The sequence below is a fragment of the Salarias fasciatus genome, chromosome 22 (genome assembly GCF_902148845.1).
Source record: "Salarias fasciatus chromosome 22, fSalaFa1.1, whole genome shotgun sequence".
Lineage (NCBI taxonomy): Eukaryota > Metazoa > Chordata > Actinopteri > Blenniiformes > Blenniidae > Salarias > Salarias fasciatus.
The window spans coordinates 23,179,221-23,206,398 of NC_043765.1; the positions used below are offsets into that span (position 1 = coordinate 23,179,221).

General features: G+C 47.8%; 1 protein-coding gene across 1 annotated transcript in view; it reads right to left on the reverse strand.

Moving 5' to 3' along the window:
- Positions 1-27,178, reverse strand: part of arid1ab (AT-rich interactive domain 1Ab) — a 57,990-nt gene that overhangs the window by 17,072 nt on the left and 13,740 nt on the right. Inside the window, exons 2-4 of the mRNA XM_030120206.1 lie at positions 17,938-18,159; positions 11,756-12,517; positions 11,163-11,270 (exon numbers count right to left, since the gene is read on the reverse strand). Of these exons, the coding sequence (XP_029976066.1) occupies positions 11,163-11,270; positions 11,756-12,517; positions 17,938-18,159 (1,092 nt within the window). The remainder of the gene's footprint in view (positions 1-11,162; positions 11,271-11,755; positions 12,518-17,937; positions 18,160-27,178) is intronic.

Here is a 27,178-nt window from a genome sequence, read left to right on the forward strand (position 1 = left end):
TGCATGGACTTGTTTTTTTCTTTTTTTAAACGACATCATCTCAACATTCGAAGTCAGAACTTTCAATAAACAAACACACCAGCAGCTGGACGGCACTTCTGCCATGATCCCACCTATGAGGACTCGCTCCGGAGCAGAGACACGTCAGGCTCGCACATGCTCGCCGGCAAAGTATTGAGAGAGTAAGGCGAGGGTGAGGAAAAGGGAGGAGGAAAAAAAAAAAAAAAGAGAAAAAAAAAAAAAAAAAAACTGGCTGCATCTCCGGGGCTGCCATGGTTACTGTGATCCACGTGGTTGACACATTAGAGCCGACACAATCCCTCCCTCCCTCCCTGCCTCCCACAACCCCCGATGCTGCCGTTCCCGTCTCTCTCTCTCTCTCTCTCTCTCTCTCTCCGTCTCTCTCTCTCTCTCTCTCTCCCTCTCTCGGCCTCCCTGCGTGCCAGGCAGGGTCACGGTGCAGTCAGCTACTACAAAAGAAGAAGCCCGTCATTGTTACAGGAAACGCAGACGCACCGAAGCCGGGTCCCCCCTCCCCCTCCCCGCCACCAGCACACGGCCGCCGCCGCCGCCGCCACCGCTTTAATTACACACTCAGCCTTTAGGCCAGTGACACACACACACACACACACACACACACACACACACATAGAGTGGACAATCCTTGAACTTTTCTCTTCTCGCCAGCCGTTCCTCATGTTGATGTTTATACGTTTGATGTTCTCGCCGGTGAGAACACTCCAGCGCTGCGCATTTAGCGCTCATTCAGGGCGAAGTGGGCTTTTGATATGTGAACGGGTGGGTCATGGGAAAAGTCATCTCTTCCCTTTTAAGCGTAGGATCAAGTAATTTCTCTGTCTAATAGAACGTCTTTGCTTTTCTCTTTTCTCTTCCTCATCCCGGCTCAGCCTCTCGACGCGCTGACTCGACTTGAACTGAGCCCAGGAGGACATTCTCATCACCGGGCCGCGATCGGAGCGTTTCCCGTCACCGTGGCGGTCGGATGACGGGTATGATGGACCGCCTCGTGGAGAAAGGCGCCTGCTGAACCACCTGTGGTGTCTGTGCTGCAGTACGAACAGGACGGCGGGCGGGTGGGTGCCGTCGCCCCGGAGGCTCCCGCCTCATCTCCCACGGGTTCGCACCGGTGTCCCGAGCCGGGGGGGGGGGGTCCCGCCAGGGGGTCCGCTCAGAGAACAGGCCCGCTCCAGCCCCGGCCGGCTCCAGGTTTTTGCAGGGCTGAGCTCAACCATAAGGGGGCACTCCCATCCCACTCTGAGGGAAGGAGTGGAGAAAGGAGGAGAAGCAAGGCAGGCCCCTGCCTCAAACACCAGCAGCAGCAGCAGCAGCAGCCATTACAGGGCTCCACACGCCGCACGGGGCTCACGGTACACTCTCCACACGGGAGCCGAGGGCCCGGTGGGTGTGTCGGGCGCGCCCCGCCGGGAGCCTGCTCAAAAAAAACCACGGGCGGGGTTTCACACCGCCTCCAAGTAGAGTTAGAATCCAACAAACGGGAGCGATGGCGGTCAGGGTCAGGTGACGTGACACCGTGAGGGGTATTTGGGGGGGTCATGGGGGGTGGAGAGGGGGGGGGGGGGGGGGGGGGGGGGGGTCAGATATCTCGCCACAGATGCTTCGTCTGCCACCTCCACGGATGAGCCGGCTCCAACTCCCGAGAGATCAGCATTACGCCGCTACTTCATCACCAGCAGCAGCCACGTGGGAGGGACGAGGACACGGAGCAGAAAGTGGAGGATGAAAGGGTGAAGCAGCAAAAAAAAAAAAAAAAAGAAAATGTTTAGGAGTTGGACGGAGCGCTGGGAGGGGAGGGGAGGGAGCAGGTGGGCCGCTCCGCTCCCGCATCCCCCGTGTGATGCTCGGCACTCAGAAGCAAAATCAAGGCCGACTGTGAATCTTAATCAATAAGTTGGGAGGTCTTTTTTAAACGCTCCACATTTGCCTAATTGAGCTTCTCGGTGGGAGCGACACACACGCACACATGCACACACACACACACATACACACAAGCGCACGCACACGCACTGCAGCAGCCTGTGTGCAGAGTGGATAGAGGAGGGTGGCGGGTGGGTGGGTGGGGGTCTGATTGCTGTGAATAATGTGGGGAGGTGTGTGTGTGTGTGTGTGAGTGAGTGTGTGTGTGTGCGGGGCGGGTGGGGGCCCTTTTGTAGAGATCACAATAGTAGCAGGGAGTCCCAGGGCAGCGCGCAGATGCCCAAGTGAGGCTGAAGGCAGCTGCCCAGCCCGAGGTGAGGAGGTGCTGGGATACGGAGGAGGAGGAGGAGGAGGAGGAGGAGGAGGAGGAAGGGGGGTGGGGGGGTGGTGGTGGGGGTTTCGGGTGAGGGTGGTGGGTGGGTGGGGGGCTCCAGACCCCTTATAGCCTAATTCTGCCTGCTTTTCCAGACCCAGCAACGCCCCTCCCCTTACTGTCACACACACACACACACACACACACACACACACACACACACAGATCGTCTAGAGGGCGCTACCAAAGCAACCATCAGAAAAGGAGGGTGGGTTGTGTGTGTCTGTGTGTGTGTGTGTGTGGGGTTGTATGTACATAACATAAGAGGTTTATTTCACAGTTAATTTCATCGGGGAGCCGGTGTGCGTGAGTCCGGGCTCGGCAGCCTGAGAGCCGGGAGGACAGACAGTGCTGCAGTCAGCCACAGTCTTTGTGCTGCAAAACTAGCTCAGCCCAGCAGAAATGGAGGCAGGAGGGGAGGGGCATGCGAGTGTGTGTGTGTGTGTGTGAGAGAGTGTGAGAGTGAGCAGGCAGAGCAAAGAGGGAGAGTGTTCTGTGTATGTGTGTGTGAGAAAGAGAACAAGCGCACAAGAGCAAAAAAGAAAAAAAACAGCGCTTGTGTTTCTCTCATTCCTTCTTTCTCTTCACTGCAGGAACAAATGCAAGGAAACAACTCGCTGTCATCAGATTGGATTTTCTCAAGTACATTAATTAAAAATCATACGGGGGGAAAAAGGAAAAAAGGGGTGAGACACAGAAAGAGAGAGAAACAGACGAGCTCGGAGGGGAGGGGAGGGTGAGAGCCAGCGAGAGGCGCCCGGGAACCTGAATAAGACAAGTCCGCACAGGAAGCAAGGGCCCCCCCAGAATAGCAACAGGAAACTGGCCCCGGACTCTGAATGCCGTCATGAAGCCTCGGCGAAAAAACAAGGCTGCGCTGCGCCGGCGTTATGAAAGCTGATTTACTGAGAGGAGAGGAGAGAGAAACGAGGAAGGGAGGAGGAGGAGGAGGAGGAGGAAGAGGAGGAGGAGGTAGACGCAGGCAGGGGGAAGAGAAAGCGAGAATTTAAAAAGAGGAATGAGAGGAGAAATATATATTAATAAAAACAGAAAAGAGAGAAATGCAGTAGAAAAAGAGTGAGAAAAAAAAAAAGCTAAGAGGGGGGTTGGGCTGGGTAGGAGAGGAGAGGAGAGGAGAGAGAGAAAAAAAAAAGTGGGCCGGCCTTGTCAGGCTGATTGCTCCAGAGCTATGTCGCAAAAACAAGCTTAGCTGCCGCAGGAGAGCGAGAGCTGGGCTGGGCTAGAGCGAGAGGAGCGGGGATTGCAGGAGCAGCAGGAGGAGGTGGGATCGGGTGGAGGTTGGTGGGGGGACTCAAGAGTTGATCAGCGAGACTGGAAGATCCCCCGGTTCCAGATCAGGAGGTTTGACACATAACATGAAAGGTCATTAAGGGAGGGGGGGAGGGGAGGGGGGGTGGTCTTGTGATGTGGGTGGTCTCCCAGTGTTTTGAAAACCGGCTGGGTTCGAGCAAAGGGCGGAGTCCTGCCAGAAAGTGACGGGACACATCTTTGTCACTGAAGCCAAAGCCGCTGGAGTGAAGCTAGAAAGGCTTCAAGAAAATATTCGACTGCTGCTTCAGACTCCAGACAAGTGCCTCGCCCTATTTGTACTCATGTGATCATCAGCTTCAGCGCCCACACCTCAATAAAAGTGCAAAAAAAAAAAAAGCACTTTGTTTGGAAAATGTCTGTTGTGTTTTCAGGGTCAACAATGCTCAGAGCTGCAGAAATTGCAACTTTTTTGTTTTACAACTAATGATGCTGCTGCGCACCGCGGCTGGAGTGAATACTTTTTCTGCACAAGTGTGACTAGATGGACGATAATAACAATGGGGGCCTGCAGAGCGCCGTGACTCTCAGTCCATGTCCTCCAGTGGAGAATCACCCGTGGAAGCAATCCATCCAGGTGGCCTGGCACGGTTATGGCACCGTATTCAGTGTTCAAAAATGACGCGTTTTCACTTGAAACGTTGTCATATAAACAGGCAAGCATGGTTAAGAATGAAGCCTGGCAGGCGAACTGGGCAAGAATCAGTCAACTACATGGAACTATGGAGGACTGCTGGGAGCAAGTTACCACATACATCAAGACTGCGGGGGTTCTGTTTTCCATGAGGGGAAAAAAAATAATTCGTACATGTGTTGAGGCTTTGTTTGCCTGAGACAGTAAGATCGTCAGGACTGTGATTCATCGACACGAAGTAGAGCAACTTTATAAAACTGATTTTGCACTATGAGGGTGTTCTTCAGAGAGATGCTGCTAAGTGACGGATATTCTGTATTTTTTGCATCTGTCCAAGAGACCTACGTCTGTTGCTTTCTGCTGGACTATTCGTGGCTTGCATGACTAATATGGACAGAGCACTGCGCTTTTTAGAGATCTGTTTGCACTGTGGGCATGTCTTTCATAACAGTTGTTTTATTTGTGGAGGTCTGCTGAACTGTGTGGCATCTTGTTGATAAATTCCACGCCTCAATTTGAAAAAAAAAAAAAAAGAGTGATAGGGACAAATTTACAAAATCTTTTTGAAGGTTTCTTTGCACTGTGGGATGCCTCTATGGCTTTCTCCTGAATAATGTTTTACCTTCTTCTAATAAACATCCCGCAAAAGTCTTCGTGGAGTGGAAGGGTCAAATAAGACGGATTCTGAACGGGAGTTCCACAAGCAGACACCGATTTGTTCCAACACAGTTTACTGGAAAATATGCATCTTTCACACAAGTAGAGCAGTCTTTTCTCCTTCAAGATAAAACCCATTCCAGATGAAGAGGGAGAGAAGAACCAGAGCACGGAGAAGTTTGTGGGCTACAAAAACAAACTCAAGTGTGTGACCAACATGTGACCTTCCTCTCGAGTCTGGAGCACATTCAGACACATCAGGGGGAAAAAAAAAAAAAAAAACAGAGAGGAGCACCACAAGCAGAGGGGCGGTCCTGAGTGGGATTAGCTCCGCAGCGGAGAAAGGGTCCAACAAAAGACCTGGGAGAGGACAAGGAGGAGATTTTAAAAAGTAGCAAGGTGGGAGGGAGCGACAGAGGTTTGATGGTGGTCTGCTGGTTTTTCCTCTCTTGGTTTGACACGTAGAGGAAGTGTCACATCCAGAGTGTGTGAAAGCCTGTTGGTGACGGACGCATGAGGCCGTTTTCTCTCCGCTGGGGCCTCGCTGGAGGAGGCGGAGCCTGCACTGGCGACGACACAGACAGGAGATCGTCTTTTGTTCCAGCTGAGACAAAGCTACATCCACAAGTCGCGAGACCTTGTTTGGAGAAGACGAGCACTGCTGAATAATTTAGTATTTAAAATGAAGAAGCCGAACAAGCCGTCATGACGCCGTCATCAAGACCACCCAGATATTAAGGCACTGAGGTGCCAAGACCGAGTCAAGATCAAGACCAAGGCATCCTGAGACCAGGACTTTAATGTACCAAAACCGAATCAAGACCAAAGCATCCCAAGACTTTAATGGGTCAAACATGAGTCAAGGTCAACATGATAAAAGCGTGACTGCTCTGGAATACAACAGCACTAATTCCCCCTTCGCCCAGCCCCTTAACATTCCACAAACTCCTTTCAGAACCTTATGAGGAGCAAAATCAGATTACTTCCTAACCCATCCCTATTTAAAACTTGCGGAGTTCCCCTTTAACTACAGATCACAACAGATCAACACGAGGCTTTTGATTGTTGAAAAGCACAAACGCATCCTTTCTTTGCCCCTCTCTCTCCTCTGGACTTAATTCATTCCCGTTCCTAGAAGTGTTTTTAGGTCACGAGAGTGTTGGTGAGACGACAAAGACGGCTGTCTCTGCAGCTGGCGAAGGCAGTTGAGCTTGTGCCTGTGTGTGTGTCCTGGAGCGAAAGGGTGAAAACAAACCAGGAACCAGCTCGACCTGCTCCACTGGTTCCACAATTGCCGCCTGCATTTTCTTATCCTCTCTCTCTCTCTCCACTCCTTATCCACAACTCATTTCTCAAGCTGACTGTTGCTTCTTTTTTTTTTTTCCCCCCTTCTCTCTCCCCCTACCTGTGCTTTCCAGCAGGCGCTGAGCCTCCTGCACACCTTTATTCCCACCTTGGCGGCGGCCGAACAGACGCTGGGTTTTAAGCACCTGGCTCAAACAGGCCCATCTGTGCTCTGGATGAGGTGATGTCTGGCTGGCTGAGCGGTGAACGCTGCTAAAGTAGCTAAATGGCCCACCACCACCACCCCCCACCCCAACCCTCTGCCTCCGACGGATTCAAACAGGATCTGAGGAGGATTAGAGCAAACTTGTTTATACAAATCGCCGCACATTCCTACAACAGCGCCCCCCCCCCCCCGAACCCTTCAAATTAAAGCATTACCCAACACGATTTGAAAGTCGTACCTCTCCGCTTCATGTCAGTCAGTAAGAAGAGCACAGGCGAGAGTTTTCAGAGGCTCCGAGCACCGTTGTCGTATAAACGGATCCTCAAAACGCAACCAAAGTTTTCCTGTTTTCACTTGAGAATGCTGTACAAACTGGGCCTTAATGTTTGCTTCTAATGCTACAGTTTGAATAGAATAATACTGATTCTTATGTAATAAAAACAAATAATTATGTAAAAGGAAATGGACGTTAATGCAACTATTTGGAAAAAAAAAGTCTTTAGCCTATTTCATACATATGGAAAGTAATCATGTTTATCACCTGGGATTCAGTTAACTCTTTCATTGTGAAATTGCGTTAAAGAATAAAACAAAAACACCCAAAATGTCCACGTGTGTTTTGTGTTTGTATGATTCCACCAACGCTCTCAGCACTCCTCTTCCCAAAGACGGCTAACGACTCTGACTTACGCCTGCATTGCTGGAATTACAAAGCATTTATTTAGCTTGAGTAGTGCTTCAGGAGTTAGAAAACCCACCCCGGGGTCCAATCCGGCGATCCACAGTCAGATTAAGGTATGAGATAGCACAGTAGGATGATGGTTATGGTGCGTCATTGGCTCGCTTTGTCTGCTGTGTTTGTTGTTCGTTGCATTGTGAGGCTTTCTCAAGGCTTTTACCGAGTGCTTTCTGGCAAATGGATGTCGGAGGGAGAGGCTGTGCGGGAGGAGACGAGGGTCCGCCGGATGCGCTCTTCTCAACAGATACATAGAAAAGAACTGATGGGGTGCTCTGGTGTCAAGTTTTTAAAAATCACAGCGTAAAAGCTGCTTTTACTGTCGCGCATTTATGCATTTATTCATTTTATTGTCCTTTAGTTTTTTACTATCTGGCCTACAGTTAATGTAATTATTATTTATTATTCTCAGCATTTTATTGGGCTGTTTTTATGTCACTTTCTTTGTTCTCAGAGCACTCTCTAGCCACTCATTTGTTTTTACTGTACATAGTTTAAATTCACCTGTTTTGTTTTTTGTTTTGTTTTTTGCTTTGTCAGGATGTTGTGTGCAGGAGCTCTCATGCTTTGTGTGTCCAGGCACTTTATAAACTGTGACACAAAGCCAGCCCTATAATTACACTTATGACACCATTGTTTATGTATTCATAAGAGGAGTTGGAGGGGTGTGCTGGGGAATGACACTCCTTTGTGAGTTTTTAAATCGCTCTTCCCCCATAGTCATTAGCCCAGGTAGTCACTGCTTGAAAGGGACAAACTTTCGGGGTCCGGTAGTTTCAGAAACTCATTCCAGGTCAACGGTTTTGGTCAAAGTCGGACTTCCGTTAAAGACTTTGTTGTTTGTGGACCGATAATCAGACTTGGCACTAACGGACAGAACCGAGGGTCAAATGTGAAGGCCGGGCTCTTCTATGGTTCGGAAACCTGGAGGCTGATCAAGGGATGGAAGCAGAAATGGCAGGCGTTCATCAACGAGAGCCCGAGGAGCATCATGTGGCTTACGCCAGCAGAAGACCTACGTACCATCGGGAAGAAAGTGGAATAAGTAAGAAATTATGTTCAGAGCAACATATTTTAACAATTTATATTCATTACATTTAGATAATTTAGTCTGTCTTTTATGATGTGAAGATAAATGTCAATTTTGTTTAAATTTCCTAGATACTTCGGAGATTAAGAGAAGGTTTTTACTGTGACAACTGAAGTGATCTTTGTATTTTTGATATTAAAATGCAACATTTTCTGAAAAAAAAAAAATGTTCTGAAAGGTGTCAGAATCTTTCTTTAAGTAGCTTTTTTACTAGAAGTTAGGTCCACTGTTATAATACAGAAAGATATCATCAGTGTGATTTGGACTGGTTAATGAATTGCAATCACAAAAACTTAGTTATAAATTCCTACAGCGCTTCGCTTCACTGTCCATCAAATATAATGGGTGCAGATCTCATTGTAACACCTCTCCTGTTTGGAAATGGCCCGTCAGGGTTATACTCTCTGGATGAAGAGGAGGAGGAGGAGGAGGAGGGACACGGAGAGGATTGGTCCACCTGAGTCAGATTAGCAGCTCCCTTGGCCAATCGCACGCCGTCGGCGGGGAATCCCTGAGAAGTTAGGCGGAACGGTGGGGGGGGAAAAGAATAAATAAATAAAAATAGCCCTTGCCAGGTCTGCTCGGCCAATGGCCGGGCCCATGGAGAGGTGTATAAATAAATAAGAGAAATAAATAAAAGAGGAGGGAAACACATCCTGAGGGCATCCCCTACCGGCGTAGACGGCGCTGCCTCTCATCGCTCCCTCCCGCTCGGCGTCTCCCACTCCAACCAATCACTCACACTATTTCAAGTTATTTGCTTGCACTCCCTCCCCACCTCCTCCACCCACTCCTCCCACCTCCTCCTCCTCCCTTCTGCCGCCGCCGCCGCCGCCGACTCCACTCTCTCTCACTTTCATTCTCTCCCATTAATGATCTCATTTCTCACTCTCCTTCCCTGAGGCCCCGAATGAGGTTAGCTCCGCGGTCTGACCTATAAACACTGCCATGGAAACTGCAACGTGTTACAGCCAGACACCTTTTTAACAGGGAGGATGGGGCGGCGGGGCGCTCTCACCTTTATCTTAGCCAGAGGGCTATCAGACGCCAGATTTACTTCACTTTCAACAATCCTTTTTCTGGGAAGGTTTTTTTTTTTTTTAAACCACTTTTAGAGTTTTTTTCTTCTTCTTCGCCCCAACAAATCAGCTGAATACTCTTCACTCACTCATGGCATCAACGATGTGTACATTCGTATATTTACCTGTATAAAAAAAACTCTAAAATCCTGATAATCGGTATCAACATGAAGGGTCAAAACAAAAAACTGTTATGGGAGAGAAAAACAACATTCAAGGTACGTCTGAATGTTTCTATTTTTCCCCACACAGTATCTCCCCAACTCATTGCACACACATGTAAACACAGAGCAGTAAACAAAGCCGGCGATCCGCCGGTGTCTGCAGTCCAAAAAGCGCTGAATATTGACCCTCCTCTAGTAAACAATGGAATACCCACACAGCTCTGAAAAACTATAACATTTCCATCACGTTGCTCGGAATAGATTGTGCAGCGGAGTCCGAGTGTTTGGTCGTCAATCGACTGCGCCCAGTCAATACGGGGCTGCATCTTTTCATGTGTTTGCTTCACTGAGGGGAGCTCAAGAAGAAACCTCCGCTGTGTGAAACAAAGCCAGGCGACGCCGATACTTTTCAGGAGTTAACTGGACTTTGCCACGAGCTTCTGTGGAAGGCAGTTGAGGAAAACACAGCTTTTTTTGAATGATATTAGGCATAGAGGGAGCAAGCATTGGGATAAAATCAATTGAAAAATAGCAGGTGTGCTCAGGTGAATACTAAGCGGCGACTCTGGATCAGCTGGAGCTTTGGCTGCATGTCGTCTCCCCGCTCTCTTTCTGCACAGCAGCGCACGTGGCGGCAGAAGCCTCGCCCTGGTCGGATGCTAAAGGATTCTGCAGACTAATATTTATTTCATAAAGTTGGGTACGGCAGTTCGTCACTGCATGAATCAGAGGTGACGACTGTCCCAACATACTCTAGTAAGTAAGAATATCATCTGCATACAGCGTGAGTGCTGTGAGGATATAAATGAATGAAAGTAACCAAGCTATCAATAGATTAGCGATTATGTACAGGGTAAAAGTTCAGTTTGGAAGTAAATGGAAAATACGAATGATCTATTCAAGCATGAGCAGAGGAAATATTTCCGAAGGCTGTGGTGCTCATTTGCAGTCGCAGCGTTTCCAAAAACGTACGTTTTCCACAGAGACGGAGTGTTTTCGAAAACTTACACCTCGGGAGTCATTTTCAAAAAGTTTTGTTTTCAGAGGCTCGAAGCCCCGTTGTTGTGTAAACAGACACCGAAAACACAACCTCGGATTGGCTCCATTCATCCAGCTAGAGTTTAAAATGGACAGCTTTCGAATTCACATCAAAAAAAGCACAAGTTTCAGAGCCAGGTGGGAAAAAAGCTCACTGACTGTCTGACCTGTGTTTGGATTATTGAAACTATGAAGGACTACAGAGGATTTCTGTTGGACTCTGTGATACAAATTCATAAACTCCTGAAAGTTTTGTTTTTCCTTCCCATTTTCAGAAAGACTGCTGAACAAACCACATTTTTCTCATGGCTGCACATATGTTGTGTTGGTTGTTTTGAGAGGTCTGTTCTGTCTGGATCATTTCCATCACTTCAACCGCCCTAGTGTTCCAAAAAAACAGTCTCTATAGGGAAAACAATGTTTCACTTGAACGAGGAACACGGATACAAGCCGAATATACAAATATAAGCAAACTCATGAAAATACTGAACTCTGCATGTATTAAAAACATATCAAATGTCATAAAGAACACGACTGATGGGTGGCAGACGGCAGTGCACCAATCCAGCGATACAGGAGGACGCAGGAGGACTCACCGGCAGACTGGACGGCCGCGCCTGCATGCTGTCCTCCTGACCGCTCTTGTTGGGTTGGTTGGAAGGAGGAGCGCTGGACTGGGAGCTGAAGGAATCCTGGGAGAGTTCCTGACAGGAACAACCAGGAAAATCACTACAAATACGATCCATGCAGCAACAACAACAACAAAGCATCACAGTCTCGAAGTGCTCGGCAATGCATGGGAATACAGTCGATGTCGCACCGCTACACATAACTGAACTGTGGATGAAAGTAGCGTGCCATGGCGGAGCGTGATTTGAATATTTGCCGTGTCGCCAAACGAAGGCAGGTGGAGGTAAACCTCACAGCCCTGTGGCTTCAGGAGGAACACGTTGGTGTTTCTCACCCTCCCTCTCTGGTGTATTGCGTCGTTGCGTTGTGTTGTAAATCCTGATGTTCCGACCGTCCTCTTCACGGACAGGAGACTCTCCAATTAACCAAGTCATTAAAGTTTAATTAAGCAACGAGGCGGCCTTGCATCGCCTCTGTCAAAGGTTCATCTGAAACTTCCTAAAGCTACTGCATAGTTAGCGCCAAGCCGGGAACCGATGGAGCCGAGCGTGGGTTTTACCTGTGGAGGAGGGGGGAACCTCGGGTAGGGTGACTGCTGCTGCTGCTGTTGTGGCGGCTGCTGCTGCTGCGGTGGTTGTTGTTGCTGTTGTTGTAGAGGGGGAGTCTGGGAGTACGGTGAAGGCTGACCCTGCTGTCCATGACCTGGAGGTTGCTGGGCTTGAGGAGGTGGTCCGCCTGGTTGCTGCTGCTGCTGCTGCTGCGACGGCCCCTGCTGCTGCTGCTGCTGCTGTTGCTGCTGCTGTGGGGTTTGCTGCTGCTGCTGCTGTTGCCCCGGTCCGGGGGTCTGTGGGTACCCAGGCTGGCCCTGCGGACCCTGCTGACTTTGTGGACCTGGACCCTGCTGCTGCTGCTGCTGCTGCTGCGCCTGCTGCTGTTGGTTGGGGCCGTACGGTGGCTGTCCGGGCTGAGACTGCGGGGGCTGGCTGTAAGGGGGCTGGCCCTGGGGGCCTCCGTGGGGACCCTGGGACTGTTGGTACGGCGGGCCCGGCTGCCCGTGCTGGCCGGGCGGCTGCGTCGGGTGGCCCTGCTGGGTGTAGGGAGGTCCGGAGCTGCCCTGCGTCTGGCCTGTGTACGGAGGCTGCTGCTGCTGCTGCTGCTGCTGCTGCTGCTGCTGCTGCTGCTGTTGTTGTTGTTGTTGCGGCGGCGGCTGCTGTTGCTGCTGCTGCTGCTGGCCGGGGTGAGGTGGGGGTCCGTGCTGGCCGTAGTAGCCCTGGCTCTGTTGGCCGTAGCCCCCTGGGCCCTGTTGTCCAAAGGCTGACATCTAAACACAGGAAAAAGAAGATCAGTTAAGATCAACTGCTCATTACAAACATGGAACACCTCTCAGATAAAGAGCTGCAGATGCTCCGAGCCGTGCGTAACGTTCTCCCCGGCGGCTCATTAGATCGGTTTTACTGGCCCCGTTTTTCACCCACTCAGCACAAGAAAAATTAAAAGTATTCATTTTTCGATAATAGCTATGATTTATTTATTCGTACACATCCTGCGTGCCCTTTAGATTTGGCTGATTCCATTTAGCTATGGATATGTAATAATCCAGCATGTCACAAATAAGCACATATTGAATCAGTAAATACATGAGTGTAAATTCAGATCCGAGTGTGTGGACCGGAAAAGAAGACGGAGACTGCAGAGTTCTCGAATGATCTAAAGACCGGACGGGATGGGAGTTTTGAATCACGATGGCATTGTTTGAGGTAAACAGGAAGACGTGGCATTACAGTAGTGACTGATTTAAATGTGACCCGCGGCGATAACTCCTTTACATGACAACGTTTCAAGGGAAAACGTGAGAAAAATGCACTATGGACAGACGACCAAAGAAGGATTTCTATTGCAGGCGAGTCAACTCTGAAACTATGAGCTCCAGCAGCATTTCAAAAAAAGATGCGTTTTCGGAAAAGCACTTTCATCGACTCCAAGCACCATTATTGTGTAAACAGAAACCCAAGGCTCACTGAAGGTTTTGCATTTACCCTTGTAAACGTCATGAAAACAGAGCCTCACACCGGCGACATGAGAATTCTGTTATTTCCAATGCAATAACGAAACAGAAAGCGAGACAAGTCGTAATAGCAATGGAAAGCTCTTGTCGTCAGTCTTCTTGTTGACAGTGATGGAGATGTTCATCAGCGGTGAGCTGATCGGGATGCTTCACATAAAGACCAGTCCATCGAGCCAGCGGTTATTTCAGTTTACAGTGTTTATTTCCTCTGTTCAGCATCAGTCACTTCCCGAGCACCTGAGCGCTCGTACTGACAGGATCTTTTCTAAAGCCGCAAAGCAGATAAAAATAACCGATTATTTTAAGTTCCCTCTTTGGCTCCGGTGTGCTTTTCATTCTCGGTGGAGTAATCAGAGCATCTCTTCATCTTCCCGACGGATTCAAAGGGAAAGACAACAGTTCCCCGTCAGGCTGAGGGGTGCCGTCCTCGCCGAGAACTGATCAGTCAAAAGCACAAAAGGGAAAAAAAAAAAAAAAGAAAGAAACAGCCAAGTGTTGGCATTCAGCCGTGCGTCGCTTTAAATTACCGGCACGGAAATCAAAATGGAGTTTTGACTTCATCTCCTTGAACTCCGATATGAGCCTTTTCATATTGGGCTCGATCCTGCGCGCCGAACGCCTTTCAATACCGTGTTTTCGTTTCATTACCCTCAAGGAGCGTGGAAGGAGAAAGCGCTGACCTTGTGAGGGAACACTGTAATATAAAAAGAAGAAGAAGAAGAAGAAGAAGAAAAAAACAGCTGTTTGGTTCATTTTTTTTTTTGGAGGGAAGGGGTTTTCAGCTACTCAAGAATTCAAAGAGATAGTAAAGAATCGTTGCGCATTAAAAAAAAAAAAACAACGTGAAGTGGCTGCATTGTATGTGTTTGACAAAGGCGGGGAAGCCGTTTTCTTCTCTGCAGGGCACTTATCGAGTCCACGGTCAGACGCCAGGCAGGCCAGTGTGAGATAATCACACCGCACAATGGGCACGAGACCACAGGCGGCGGACATGCAAGCGAAAGGCTTCTGCTCCACGGGATTCCCTGCCTGCGTTTCCCTGTTCGGGGCCGCCCGCCTGGCCGGGCGAGTTCAAGAAGGGGCTTATCCCCCGGGTGTGAGCGAGCGGCTGCGGAAGACTGGATGTTTGCCGTTTTCCGCGGGACGGCTCGCGCCGCCCACCGCGTCCGTCCAGCTGGAATTCGAGCATGAAAATCAACCAGACGGTGAAAAATTGATGGACTGCTTGCTCTCTTTACGTCCGTCTCAGTTCGAAAAAAAAAAAAAGAAAAAAAAACTTTTCTCTTCGAGATTTGAAGAGGGGAAAAAACTCAAAAAAAGATGCTGAATTTCTAGTTTGGTTTTGCGCTCGCCGTTAACTTTGTTGGTTGTCTATGATCCGGCGCATAATCCCGTCTGAAACGCGGGCCTTTTGCAGCTCCACTTCAATGAGCAGTGTGTAATCCCCGCTTCTCCTCTGTCTTGCCGCTACGCCGGCATTAAAGGAATAGATTTCGGAATACGGTGATTTCAGACGTTTTGGGATACATCCATTCCTCTCCCTGCCAGCAGCGAGATGATGGTGCTTTGATGTCGCTTCATTAAAGCGGGAGCCGGGCGGCTGGTTAGCTTAGCTTTGCATAAAGCGGGGAAGCGGCGAGTCCGTTTGAAGGCAGTGACACCTACCTACTTTACCTACCAGCACCTTTAAAATTCCAACTGAACCCGGATAACATATTTACGATGTTTTCTCACGTTCCTGCCTGGCTTCCACAATTATAATCTCATCTTGATAGGAAATAAAGACGAAGCTGGTTGATTTATAAACACACACAACACGTCGCAGATCAGGGACTCCGTTCATTTTATGGAGAGAGCTGAGGTTTCAGCTTTTGTTATGAGCGGCTGATTTAATAAGGGGGAGTTGCTGGGACACTTTGGGGTTTGCACTTTGCATGTGTTCACATTTGCGATGCACATCTCAGAGCTCTGGCGTATAGGAAGGCTTTCCAGTTCTGCTTCCATGCATGCATTTTTTAACACGGAACAAGAAGACTTGCACGACATACAAACCCGTATTTATTGTAAAAGCTTTAAAATTAAATTTAAGAAGAAAATTAATAACAAAACAAGTTTCATGATAAATGACAAACTGACCAACAAATGAAGAGAAAGAAACTTCTCCTTTCATGCTTATTTAAAATAAAAACCAAGAATCTTCAGTAAATTTAGTCTTATAAAACAGATTCCACTGTAAAATAATCTATACTTCTTATTCAGTTTTGATGGCTTCCTTCCTTCATGTGCAAAGAGGCTTTTTTTCCCTCACTATAATAAAGTCCATCCGTTATGTCATTCGGGTGTTTAGCGACACCCAATTAGGAAACGCAATGAAACTTGATCACTAAACTGACTCTCCAGAAACTGTTAAGGACAGAGATTCAACACTTTGTCTTTCAAAACTCTTTCATCATTTCCTACTGAGAGAAAGTCTCGCGACTTGCTTTTGGGTGGCAGCGCATCAGTTCAAAAACACTCCATACCAGGTTTTTGCCAACGTAAGGTTCATGGGCCAAAACCGGCCCGCAAGAGGCTTCAATCAGGCCCGCCAAACCACCAAGCAAATGGGAAAAATTCCAAAGAGTATTGAGTAAGAAAAAAGACAAAACTAGAATTGGCCTCAAAGTCAGTGTGAGTTTGTAAAAACATGCTAAACGTGACAGCTATCGAAAAAAGTTTTCTGGACATTTCGCTGTATTTGGCAACAGAAGCTTTCATTAAAATTGGCTTTACGTTGATTTTGTAGTCATTTTCGCTTGTAACTGTTTGGTTTTACAAATATAAACATTTTCATCGTGTATCTCTGCGTCACAACAGAGAAAATCTTGAAAAATTCAAAATTAAAGGTTATTATGGTGTTTTTTTTTTTTAACCAGCCGGGCCCACTCCACGTAACATTAAAGGTATATAATGGACGATGTTTCAGCCAATGAATGGCGTGATGCGAGTCTCAACTACTGGTCCACCAACATGTCAATCACGCTGGAGATATGCTTGCGTAACGCCGTCAAGCGCGCTCATAGGAGCAGCAGAGCAGGTAGGATGGTCTGGCGCATGCGCGGTTTTCAAAAAGCGAGTAACAGACGTTTGGCTTCGACTTTTTCGAGAAAATCGTCCATTTTAACCTTTAAGCTGTGCCCAATGAACTGAGCCTTTCGTGTGAAAACTTCACGTTTCGTCTCATCGCCGTTGCCCGTGCGACCGGACACAGCTTCCCACGGCAACAGACCAGGAATATATATCGTCGGTGGAGCGAAGCGCCGAGCTGCTTCTGGCGTTTCCCTGATCGTCGTTCAGAATGCTCGTCAATCACACCGAGTGCAAATGTGCCACTTAGCATCACTTAGCACGAACCCAGAGCCCATTAAGCACCGCGGCCGCCTCCTTCTTCGAAGCCTTGCTAGTGTTGTAATCCAACCTCGGTGGTTTCACACCAACCTGGCGCTGCGGCGGCCGGCCTCTGGTTGGTACAATTAAACTGTTGGGAAGCGGACGGCCTTTTTCCAACCGGCTTCATTCATCATGTCTTCTTGAAGGTCATCATTTGAACACCGTCAAAAACTACGCTTTCAGAATAAACAGCGAGCGGGACGGACTCGCCAAGCGGCAAAGGTCCTCCTGCGGGTTCTATTGACTGAACCCACCGCTCCGATTCATGACTGGTTACCGTGTGCTCCTCGCTGACCTTGAACCCCTAAAAATGTGGAGAATTCATGCCATGAAGCGACTGCATCTGTCCGACGCCTCCATTCCCGTAGGTCAACGACCAAATAAACGCTCGACTCCCTAAACTGACGGGGATGAAAAAAAAAAAAAAAACATATTAACTTGTGGCCCGGACTTCAAACCGTGTTCCAGACGGCGAGTGAAGTACCGCCAATCTCCACAATGGTCCCATTAAAAGTCCTGTCCTGAGGCAGGAGGTCGTTCATTTTTAATAACTCGCCGGCTTCGACTTTCCGGTACAACAGAGACGTAGTGCGGCTCTGACGATGAAAGTCTCTTGTTTATACACTTCACCTGGTAAACTGCCCCTTCATTACATGCACAAGGACAAAACACTCCCCCCCCCCCCCCCCCCCCCCCCCCCCAACTCACCCAAACAGTGATTTCCAACATCCTCTTTGTGGCGGATCATCAAACTCTCCGACCGCTAGCAGGCTCTCAGTCATGCGCTGCACTTTGAACTTGACGGCCACGTCTTTCCACATCAGTGTTGTGTGTTTTACACATTACGCACAGCTAAACGCTGCGGTCTGTTTTTGTTTGGGCGCTCGGGCTTGAGTCAGTCGCCTAAAAGAGGTTCGGTGGAGGAGCCGAAGGCATCAAAACATTCAGTCAGGATCTCAAATCCCCGCTACTGTCTGGAGGGTCGCTCGGTGTGTGTCGGGGGCTTTGAACTTGAATCAGAGTTTAGTGAGAAATCTCTTCAGAGTTCTTCCACCTTCAGGTTCACATGTGCTTTAATTGATTCTGATGAATAGTTAACTGCTGTTCTTGTGAATAAATGCTGACTAATACAGAATGACATCTGATTTCATGAACTGGAATTGTTTTTAGAAGGGTCTGTTTGTTTTCCCCATTATCTGAAAAGGATGTTCAGGAATACAAGAGAGTCTGCAGCAGCGACCACTGACCTGCTGTCCGTACTGCATGCTGCCCATGGCGCCGGGGGTCCGGCTCTGCATGCCCATGGGGTACCTCTGAGGGCCCGGCGGTCCGTAGCCCTGCCCTGGGTATGAGCCCCCCTGCTGGGGTCCGGGCCCGCTGGGAGGTCCTTGCTGTTGCTGGGAGTAGGGGTTGGGTCCTCCGTACGGCTGGCCCCGCATCTTGCCCACCTGGTCCATCGGGCTCGGAGGCTGCGGGACACACGGGCACAGGACATGCATCTGTGAGGCGCGGCGGTGCACGGCGCGACCGGCGGTCCCGGCATCAGAACCGCGCGGGAGAGGTCTCGGCTTTGGAGATAATGGTCTGTCAGCCGCTCGCGGTTCTGATGCCGAGTCTACTGCTGCTATTAGACTGTGCAGTCTCACACCCTAACAAGCTCTATAATGATGCAGCTGATAGGACGGCGTTCGGAATGCAAGCATGCGCCGGGAGAGGAGGAAGAAGAGAAATCGGAGTTGTGAGAGCAGGTCAAATTTAGCTTGAGTTATTCTGGAGCCTCTTTCCTGTGGGTTTCTGTTGAAAAACGGCATTACTCAGTGATGAGCACAAACGATGACTCCGCCATTGCGAGCGTCATCGCACTGAGGCAGTTGCAGCGTAATCAAGCAAATATAGAACAAAAAAAAAAAAAAAAAAGAAGGAGAAAAAGAAGCAGAAGGGGGTGGGGAATAAGGAAAACAGTAGTGGATTTACTTTCCTACTAGAAAGGGAAAAAATTGGCCATGAATGAATGAATGAGCCCACTACATCCGCCAGGAGCGGTTCCCTGCCCAGGAGATCATTGTGCCAGTGGGTGGATACTGTTACGGCGGAGACGTCGGGGAGAGTTGCTATGAAAATAAAGCTGAAGGAAGTGGAAGTGTCTGCGGTGGCGCTGGAGCCGGGCCCACCCCGCTCAGCTGGAGCCACGTCAGGACAGGCGGGGGCGGGGGCTGACCCCGGCCTGGCGGGGATCTGGGAGGGTGACCGAGTGACCGGGAGTCTCTGGTTCCTGAGCCCGGGGCGGGAAACGGGAACAAGGTAAGATTCATGTGTCAACAGCTGGAGCCAAGGTCATAAAGCGCCAAACGCCTCGACGCAACACTTTCCCAATACTGTAATAAAAGCCGCTTGTTTATCGCCCAGAAGAAAACTGAAAACAATTAGCAACAGGGTGTCCTGCCCGGCTGCCAGGGTCTCCATCACACCGCTGGCAGCCCCTCCGCCGTCCCGTCAAACCACCGCTGCGGCGTCTGGAAGCACGAGCCACAATGAGGGCTTTGAAGTAGCAACACCTCCTGGCCTGCTGACCTCGGGCAGCAGACACAAAGCTTTCATTGCTTCCCACGGTTATTAATCTGTGTGTGTGCTCGCGTGTGTGTGTGTGTGTGTGTGTGTGTGTGTGTGTGTGTGTGTGTGTGTGTGTGTATGTGTGTGTGCTTTTCCTCCCCCCAAAACCTCTTTTCCTTGGTTAAAGGAGACAACCGCCAGGGCTATTTATAGCCGAGCGAGACGGAGAGGGCAGTCTGCCGAAAATGTAACAGGTCCCAGCTGCACTGCTGTTTGAACCTGGGCCAGGCCTTGCTCTTCCTGGGCTTTAATAAAGCAGCAGGCTTTGGCACTCTATGAATGACAGTGCTGCAATGAGAGTGGGGGGGAGGGGGAGGTCGGGGGAGCCGGGCGGGGTGGCGGGGGGCTCGGCGGGAGGCGGCTGTGTGTAAATATGTGCACGATGGGGGAAGACTGTAGGTGTTGGGAGGAGGAGGAGGGGTGGTGGTGGATCAACAAACTGTCAGAGCGGTCAACCCGGCAATATCCCAGATAACGCAGTCCGCTCCACGTTTTCCCTCCAGCCTCCCCCAGGCCACACTCTCCTGAGCTCCTCCAGGTTCAGGAGAATGTGTGTGTGTGTGTGTGTGTGTGTTGTGCACAGGAAAAAGCGTGTCAGCCTGTATGTGTGTGTGTGTGTGTGTGTAGGGGTGTTACTACGCTCCCTTGGGTCATTACCAACCGCACCGTGGGGAGAAGAGGTAACAGGCCCCGGTAGGCACGGTCCTGTGACCTCTAATGCACTTTTAACCCCAGTCTGGAAGGAAGGACACCGCCACTTCCCCATGCTCCCCCACCGCCACCGCCGCCACCTGACATCACGCTGCCGCCGGGGGACTCCAAACAACACGCCACCGAGCACAAACCACCTTGTTGCTGCTTCTCGGTCCATTTCAGACCCGGGTGTGTGTCCAATTAGGGCAAAACCACGGAGGATGAAGCCAGGAGAAGACGGACTGCGTACATTTCTTATACTGTAAGAAAAGTCTGAGTATACAGCTCTACTGTATTCAAGGCTTCCAGCCACCAAAACAAAGACGAGGGAAGTCCTCCCGCCTTCCCCGAACAGCCGCCCGTGACTCGCATGTCTCGGTTAACAGCGGCTCCACAGATGGAAGCTGAGGTCAGTGAAGCAGGTGATCAGATAACAAAAGGTAAGTATGGACCGAGTGTGGAGGCCGGCCAACAACACCTGACAAAAGACAGCCTGGTGCTCACTGGATATCCTCCAATATTCTGACACCACTGGTCAGAAATATGTCCTGAGAATGGATTTTTTCTGTTCATACAGATACTACAGACATTATTGATAAACTAATAATTAAAAATCAAAGAAGTAAAGCTGATTTTATCTGCTTGGATAAGAAGATGTTTAAAGTTATCTACGGTAAATCAGTTTTACAATGGAATAACACATCTAAAAATTAAAACTTTGGTGTTTTCTTTTATTATGTCAACTACTGAATGCTGATTAATATTTAATGATCTAACCAACAATCAAGTAACACTAAAACATGGTCAAACCGATATAATTACATAATTTTCAGAGCATAACTGGAATAAAGATTGGACTCTTCTACAACACAGAATATGAGTCTAAAGCTGGCTCAGTGTGATCTGTATTGTATTGTCTAGCCGAGGTTATAAAATGTAACCGGTGTGTCTGCTGAGCAGCTCTGACTGATCCTGACGTACCGCAAAGAAGTCGTTTTTAAAAACTCAAAACAAGGTAATATGATTTCGAAAACAAGAAATTTCACGAAACAAGCAACACGTTATTTACAAAAGAAACGTGATATAATCGATAAACAAATCGATATATCATGATGTGGTCAACAACAGCAAGCAGATGAATTAAAACTAGGCAATATACCGCAATAACGAAAAGCGTAGGCCTCCATATCGTGATACTGGAAGCAGGACTATATATTGCAATAGTGTGAACAACATCGGTGTGCGCAAGTAATTTACGATACTGAGAGCAGGGTGATACGCTGGAATACCGAGAGCTCGATGATATACTGCGACACTAAAAACAATAAAGAAGCAATAAACATCGGCACCTTCGACGGAGTAATATATTGAGATACTGAAAACAAGGCGACGCCGTCAACAAAGCAATAAAATCAGACACTGTTAGCAAGGTGTTAGACTGTAATGATAAAAGCAAAAGCAGTGGCTGTAGGTTAAGCTATCATTTAAAATATTAACACTGATTCAGGCATCAAAACGTGGAAGTAGTTGTGACTATCGGAACGCTAAAATCTGCAAAAATTAACTGTATTTTTAGATGTACAAGTGCTGTATATCAACTATTTAAAAGACGACTGATGACTTTATATGCATGAGGATGTTCACTTGCGCCCTGCGCTCCTTGTTTATGACTCCTTACCCTCCTTCGATCATGTTAACGCATCTGTATGCTGCAGGCCTGGGAAGGAGCCGTGTCTGGACCTGCTGCCGCTCGGGCCCTCATTGATCTGTTTACCAGGATTTTCCTTTGCATTGCTTAAGTTGTTCACATCTGACACACCATTACACATCCTCCATGATCCCAGGGAGCTTTGGGCTCAGGCCTGTGCGAGTTTGTGCTTCGAGCTCACCGAAAACAAGTTTCTGCTGCGATCTCATCCCGCTACACAAAACAAGAGTTTTGGTCCGAGGACTACCTAGTGTGCTTTTAGAATAGGACTAGCTAGTTACTTCCCCACAATTTGGAGTATTTCGAAGCTCCACAGGCTTGGAAAAAAAAGGCCGCATGTCTGAGCATAAACTATCGAGATGGTTCAAATATTTCCCCAGTGCATGGCAACTTCTTCTGCTGCTTTAAAAGTCAGGTAAAGAAGAGAAGAGGCGTTGGATTTCCGACGCGCCGCAGGAAAATGCCAGCGACTGGAAGTGGCGAGGGCGAGATGGGCACAGCGGAAAGACGATAAGGCATGTGGCGCTACTGAGCTGAGTGCCGAGTCCTTGTGCTTTGAAAGACAAATGACTACAATCAAGGTCTCGCACAAAAGCCTGCCATCTGCCACTTACTCACCGGTAAACCGGCACTGAAGCAAGTATTCTCCGACAGCACAGCGTTTTAACTCCAAACTTTATTTTTAGCGGGTGGCTAACAAACATTCCTCTCGTAAATTCGTTTTGGCTGATACATGAGAGTTCACCAAGTTTAAGGTTACTAATCTACCGTGTGAGGGACAAATCAATTCAGCGTGCAACAAGAAGTGACATAATGATGAGGAATAACCTCTTTTCAGTGGCAACTTCACAACTTCACTGACAAGAAAATATCTTTCCGACAACATCAAGACTCAAGAAGTAAACCCAGCTGCTGCCACTGATGAGTAACCTTGGGATGTATAGTACTGCGTAGAAGACATAAGGTGCTGTGATTGTTGAGAATAAACCGAGAGAATAACAGAATTTATCAGCGGAATAAGTTTCTGCAAACAATAGCGTTTGTGCTGCAAAATGAATGAGAGCGCGGCGTCGTTTAGCTTAGCATCAGAAACAAGTGCTCTGTTGCTAAGCTCAAACACGGACGGATGCAGAGATGATTCAGAAATTAAGAATTCAACATTTATTGCTGTATTCACAGCTGCAAGTAAAAACCCATATAAGTACACGCATATTTCAGAGTAATGCAAACGAAAAAGAGAAGTGCTTTGTCTCAAAAAACTTCAACAGCTAACAGTACCATAACGCAAAGGGCTTTTTTTTAGTGTCATAATATAAAATAAAATAAATAAATAAATAAATAAATAAGGCAAAGTCGCTTTTTGGTTTGACAGCTGAGTATCGGTGTAATCTATCTTATCTGCCCAGCAGGGAGGCTTCCAGTATGAACTGATGGATGAATCTGGAAACAAGCTACAAATGCAACAGTCACTTAAGGCCTTGTTTATACGACAATATTTTCCAGTGAAAGAGTTAAACTTCCATTTTGTTTTGGGTGTTCATTGACACGACGACGGTGCTCAGAGCCACTAAAAACTGCTCCCAAAGAGGAATGATTTGGAAACAGTCAACGGGAAAACGCAACTTTCGAACACGCTGCAACCGCACATGCACATGACGGCCAGGTCTTCTGCACAGGCATGAGTACACAGACAATAACAAACATAAGTGGTCACCATTGCTAATGTTTGTAGCATGTTGTTCTCTGTGCGCGTGTGTGGTTTCACCACAAAAACAAGGCAGAACAAACAAGGCAGGACAGGTTTGGTGGGTTTACCTGGAGCACCTCGCTAAATTGTTGTTTGGATTACATCAGGACTGTTGTTTATGCTAATTTCAGTATTGATTAATATACCTTGTTAGGACGTCTAGAATTTAAACTTCAAAAACAAACAAAAGTTTTCGTTTTCACTTTAAATGTTGTCGTATTAACAGGGCATAAACCTAAAAGTGATCAATATCAAGGGATACTGGAGTGTTTTTCCACTTACACCCTTAACATGCAGGAACACTGAGGCCTTAAGTGATAAAAGCAGTCGTCTTGTTTGGTAGTTTCTGGTCTTAGTGACTTGAGTTAACAAGCAAACACTAACTAATCAAAAACTTTTAGACCCTTTGGGGAAATTTCTTTCTCCCCATCCTATTTCTAGGATTTTGCAGACAGCCATGGTGCTGATGGAAGTCGAGGGTCATGCTCAGGGACCCACAGTGGTGACCTGTCTGCTGCGGGAATCGAACCTAAAACTCCCCATCACAAGTCAGCTTCTTCAGCCTCTTAGCCTCCATTGCATCCAACTGCGAGACAAATGTCAAAACAAATATTAAAAATAATTAAAAACTTATCTGTTTGAGAAATTAATACAGTGCAGTTGAGACGTCATAATCTCTCCACATTAGAGTGTCAATCTGAACTCCCAATCTCAAAAAGAAGGCACTCCCCCTAACAACGAAGTGTGAAAACAGATGAGAAGAAAACCTAACAGCCGTCAAACAAATCACACTTCCACTTTGGTATTTTAGATTCAAATTGTTTTCGTTGCCATTTCTTCAGCGTAGCATGAAGGGATTAGTGTGCGGTGACACTGCGAGGGGAATTCCCCTGACACACACAGATCACAAGCTAAGTGATAAAGCGTTGCCGTCAGCTTTGTTTCTGTCCGTCTGAATTCTGTTCCAAAAGGTCAGCTTGGGGGTGTGTGTGTGTGTGTGTGTATGTGTGTGTTTGTCAAAAAACCAGAGATAAGATTCAGGTTGTGAAACACGCTGGGAGCCAAAAGCCCTGATGCCACGTGTGAGCGGCATTACGACTGTGAGGAGTTTCCCTGAGTCGACACTTAACGGCAGATGTGAACGGCTCGCATTGTCATTCCGAGCGGCATAAATGTGCTCATCAAGGTCCATCAAAACGCACTGAAATGACCCATAACTAACTTTCCAAATGGAGAAAATAAGTGTGGAACGTCTCAAACCACAGCACGGCCCTGTTATGTTGTTGCTTCTTTTATTTTTTTTTTTCTTCAACCCTCAGTCATCTAATCAATTCTCCAGGAAACTCCTCTCCTGCCTTCCTCCCTTTTTTTCCCTCTCTCTCTCTCTCTCTCTCTCTCTCTCTCTCATCTATAAAATAAATAAATAACACAATTAGCACATGGCTAATCTGCATAGAGGAAAGCCAGAGCACTCTTGGCAGAAGAGGTTGCGCTGAGTATATTGTGTCACTGAACTGGGCGGCTGGTGGATATTGCAACTATTGAGACTGGTGTGCGTGGATAGGGGATTTGTAAGGGTTTGAGGAGGGCGAGGGAAAGGGCTGTGTGGTGGTGGAGCGAGGCAAGGGGGGGACGAATGAGAGGCCGAGCGGAGCAGATGGACCAGGGAGGAGTGGGGGGGGAGGAGGATGAGGAGGGGGGGGCAGACGATAAACAACTGCTGCTAATTTAATCCTCCACGCAGCCACATGGCCTGGGCCCGCCGCGCACACTATTGTTCTGCCTTAAAGCCCCTCCACACGCAAACCGCACACAGCAGCGCCAACACGCGCCGGGTTAAGACCGCCCTCATATGGCTACACACACACACACTCGCACACACACACACACACACACACACACGTCAAAGACGGGACAGGAGGGATTTGTTTCGACTTCACTTTTGCTGCTGGCTTCGCAGTCTGGGTGAGAGTCGCCGGGTGTCTCCGGGTCTGCGGCGCCTCCTCTCCCACTTTTCTGAGCTGACATTTCTGCAGCTGTATGAGGAGTCATGCTGGGAACACTTCCCCACGCTTTAAAGTAGGTTACCTTTAAACTCAACGCGGAGATGGATTCTCTTCAGATAAGAACTAGGCCAGAACTGCAGATGAATACTCAACTTCCAGCTTCTTTTCGGTACTAACTTGGATGTGACCTAAAAATGGTGGAAGTTGGTGTAAAATCATGGTGGGGTGCGTTTGGTAACACCGTCTTCAAGCCACACCTTCAGAAGTGGATCAAACCGTCTGACTGCTGATTTGGAACTTTTTCCATCATTTTTTGTGCTTAATCCATTTTGAGCTGCATGTGGTTTAATTTCTTTTTTTTAAAAAAAAAAAGCCAAATAAACCCGGCTTGGGCGCTGTGGTTGATCAGTTTATAAGAACGAGGACAAAATTGTGGCTGGATCCTGAACTTTCTCCTGCTTTTTGGTACTTACGTAAATGTAGAATTGGCAGAAAAAAAATAGGTGAAAGCAAGAATTTGTCATGATTTAAACTGCTACAACCTCCTGGTAGGGACTATGGCAGGAGTTTGCAGCCTATATGACCAAAAGAGCTGTTTAATTTTCCATTAGATAAAATTTAACTTGAGAAGAAAAACACATTTAACCTTCAAACACAGGTTCTGCAGTTTCACAGATAGTTTTAGATTTTACGTTACATTTATTAGGTTTCAGCTACATTTCAGGCTGGTAAACATTTCACCACACTTTCAGCACCGTTTCTTTTCAATCTTAGACAATTTTGACATTTTATCAATTTTAGCCACCTGGGCTCTTTTTTAAGCAGTTTTACATGTCTCCACGGCAACATTAAACAGCAAAACAATTTTACTATAAATCCAACACTCCACATTAAAATACGTACATTTGTTTCCTGATACAAGCAAATATGTTACAAAAATTTACAGCAGGCAGGATGCTGATTGTTTCATTGTGGCTGCTGCTGCTGCATCACTGTTAGCAATGACTCACTAATTTGTCATTATTATTATATACCTGGTCTAGTGTTAGTTTGGTACAGAAAAACTGAGTCTGAGTTCAGTAAAGAAGCCATTGTGTTGGATATAATCATACTTAAAGGTATAATACAACATTTTCTCGAAAAGACGAAGCCCCACGTCTGTTACTCACTTTTTGAACAACGCGCATGCGCCAGACCATCCGCCCGGCTCTCCTGCTTCTCCCAGAAAACGCGGAAGTGTACGAGCGCGATCTCCTCTTCTCCAGCGTGCACGGCTCTGTACAGTTTCTGCGATCCGCTTCGCTCATAAATAAAGCTTTTTTTTTTCCGAAACAGCTACAGTTTCATTATGTCAGACTCGCCATCGGTAAGTACGAGCTCAGAAGCTCACCGGCTACATAAACACTCTGAATGCGCATGCGCAAAAGGGAGAAGCTGAGTGGGCGCAAGCACGGAGAACCGCCTTACGAAAGCAGCTCGTCAGAATGATTGACAAACAGACCCACCAATTATTTAGGTGATCCACCCGGAAATCAAAATGTTGTATTACACCTTTAAAATGAAGTGCTTGAATCAAAAGTCAAATAAAATCCAAAATTTGAAATGTCATTCTTGGTTTTGTGGATAGAATTGCGTCAGCAGCTCCTATAAACGCAACGATGTGTGCGAAACATTTCCACCTTCGAACAAGTAATGATCAATTAACATGAAGATCTTTAAAAAAA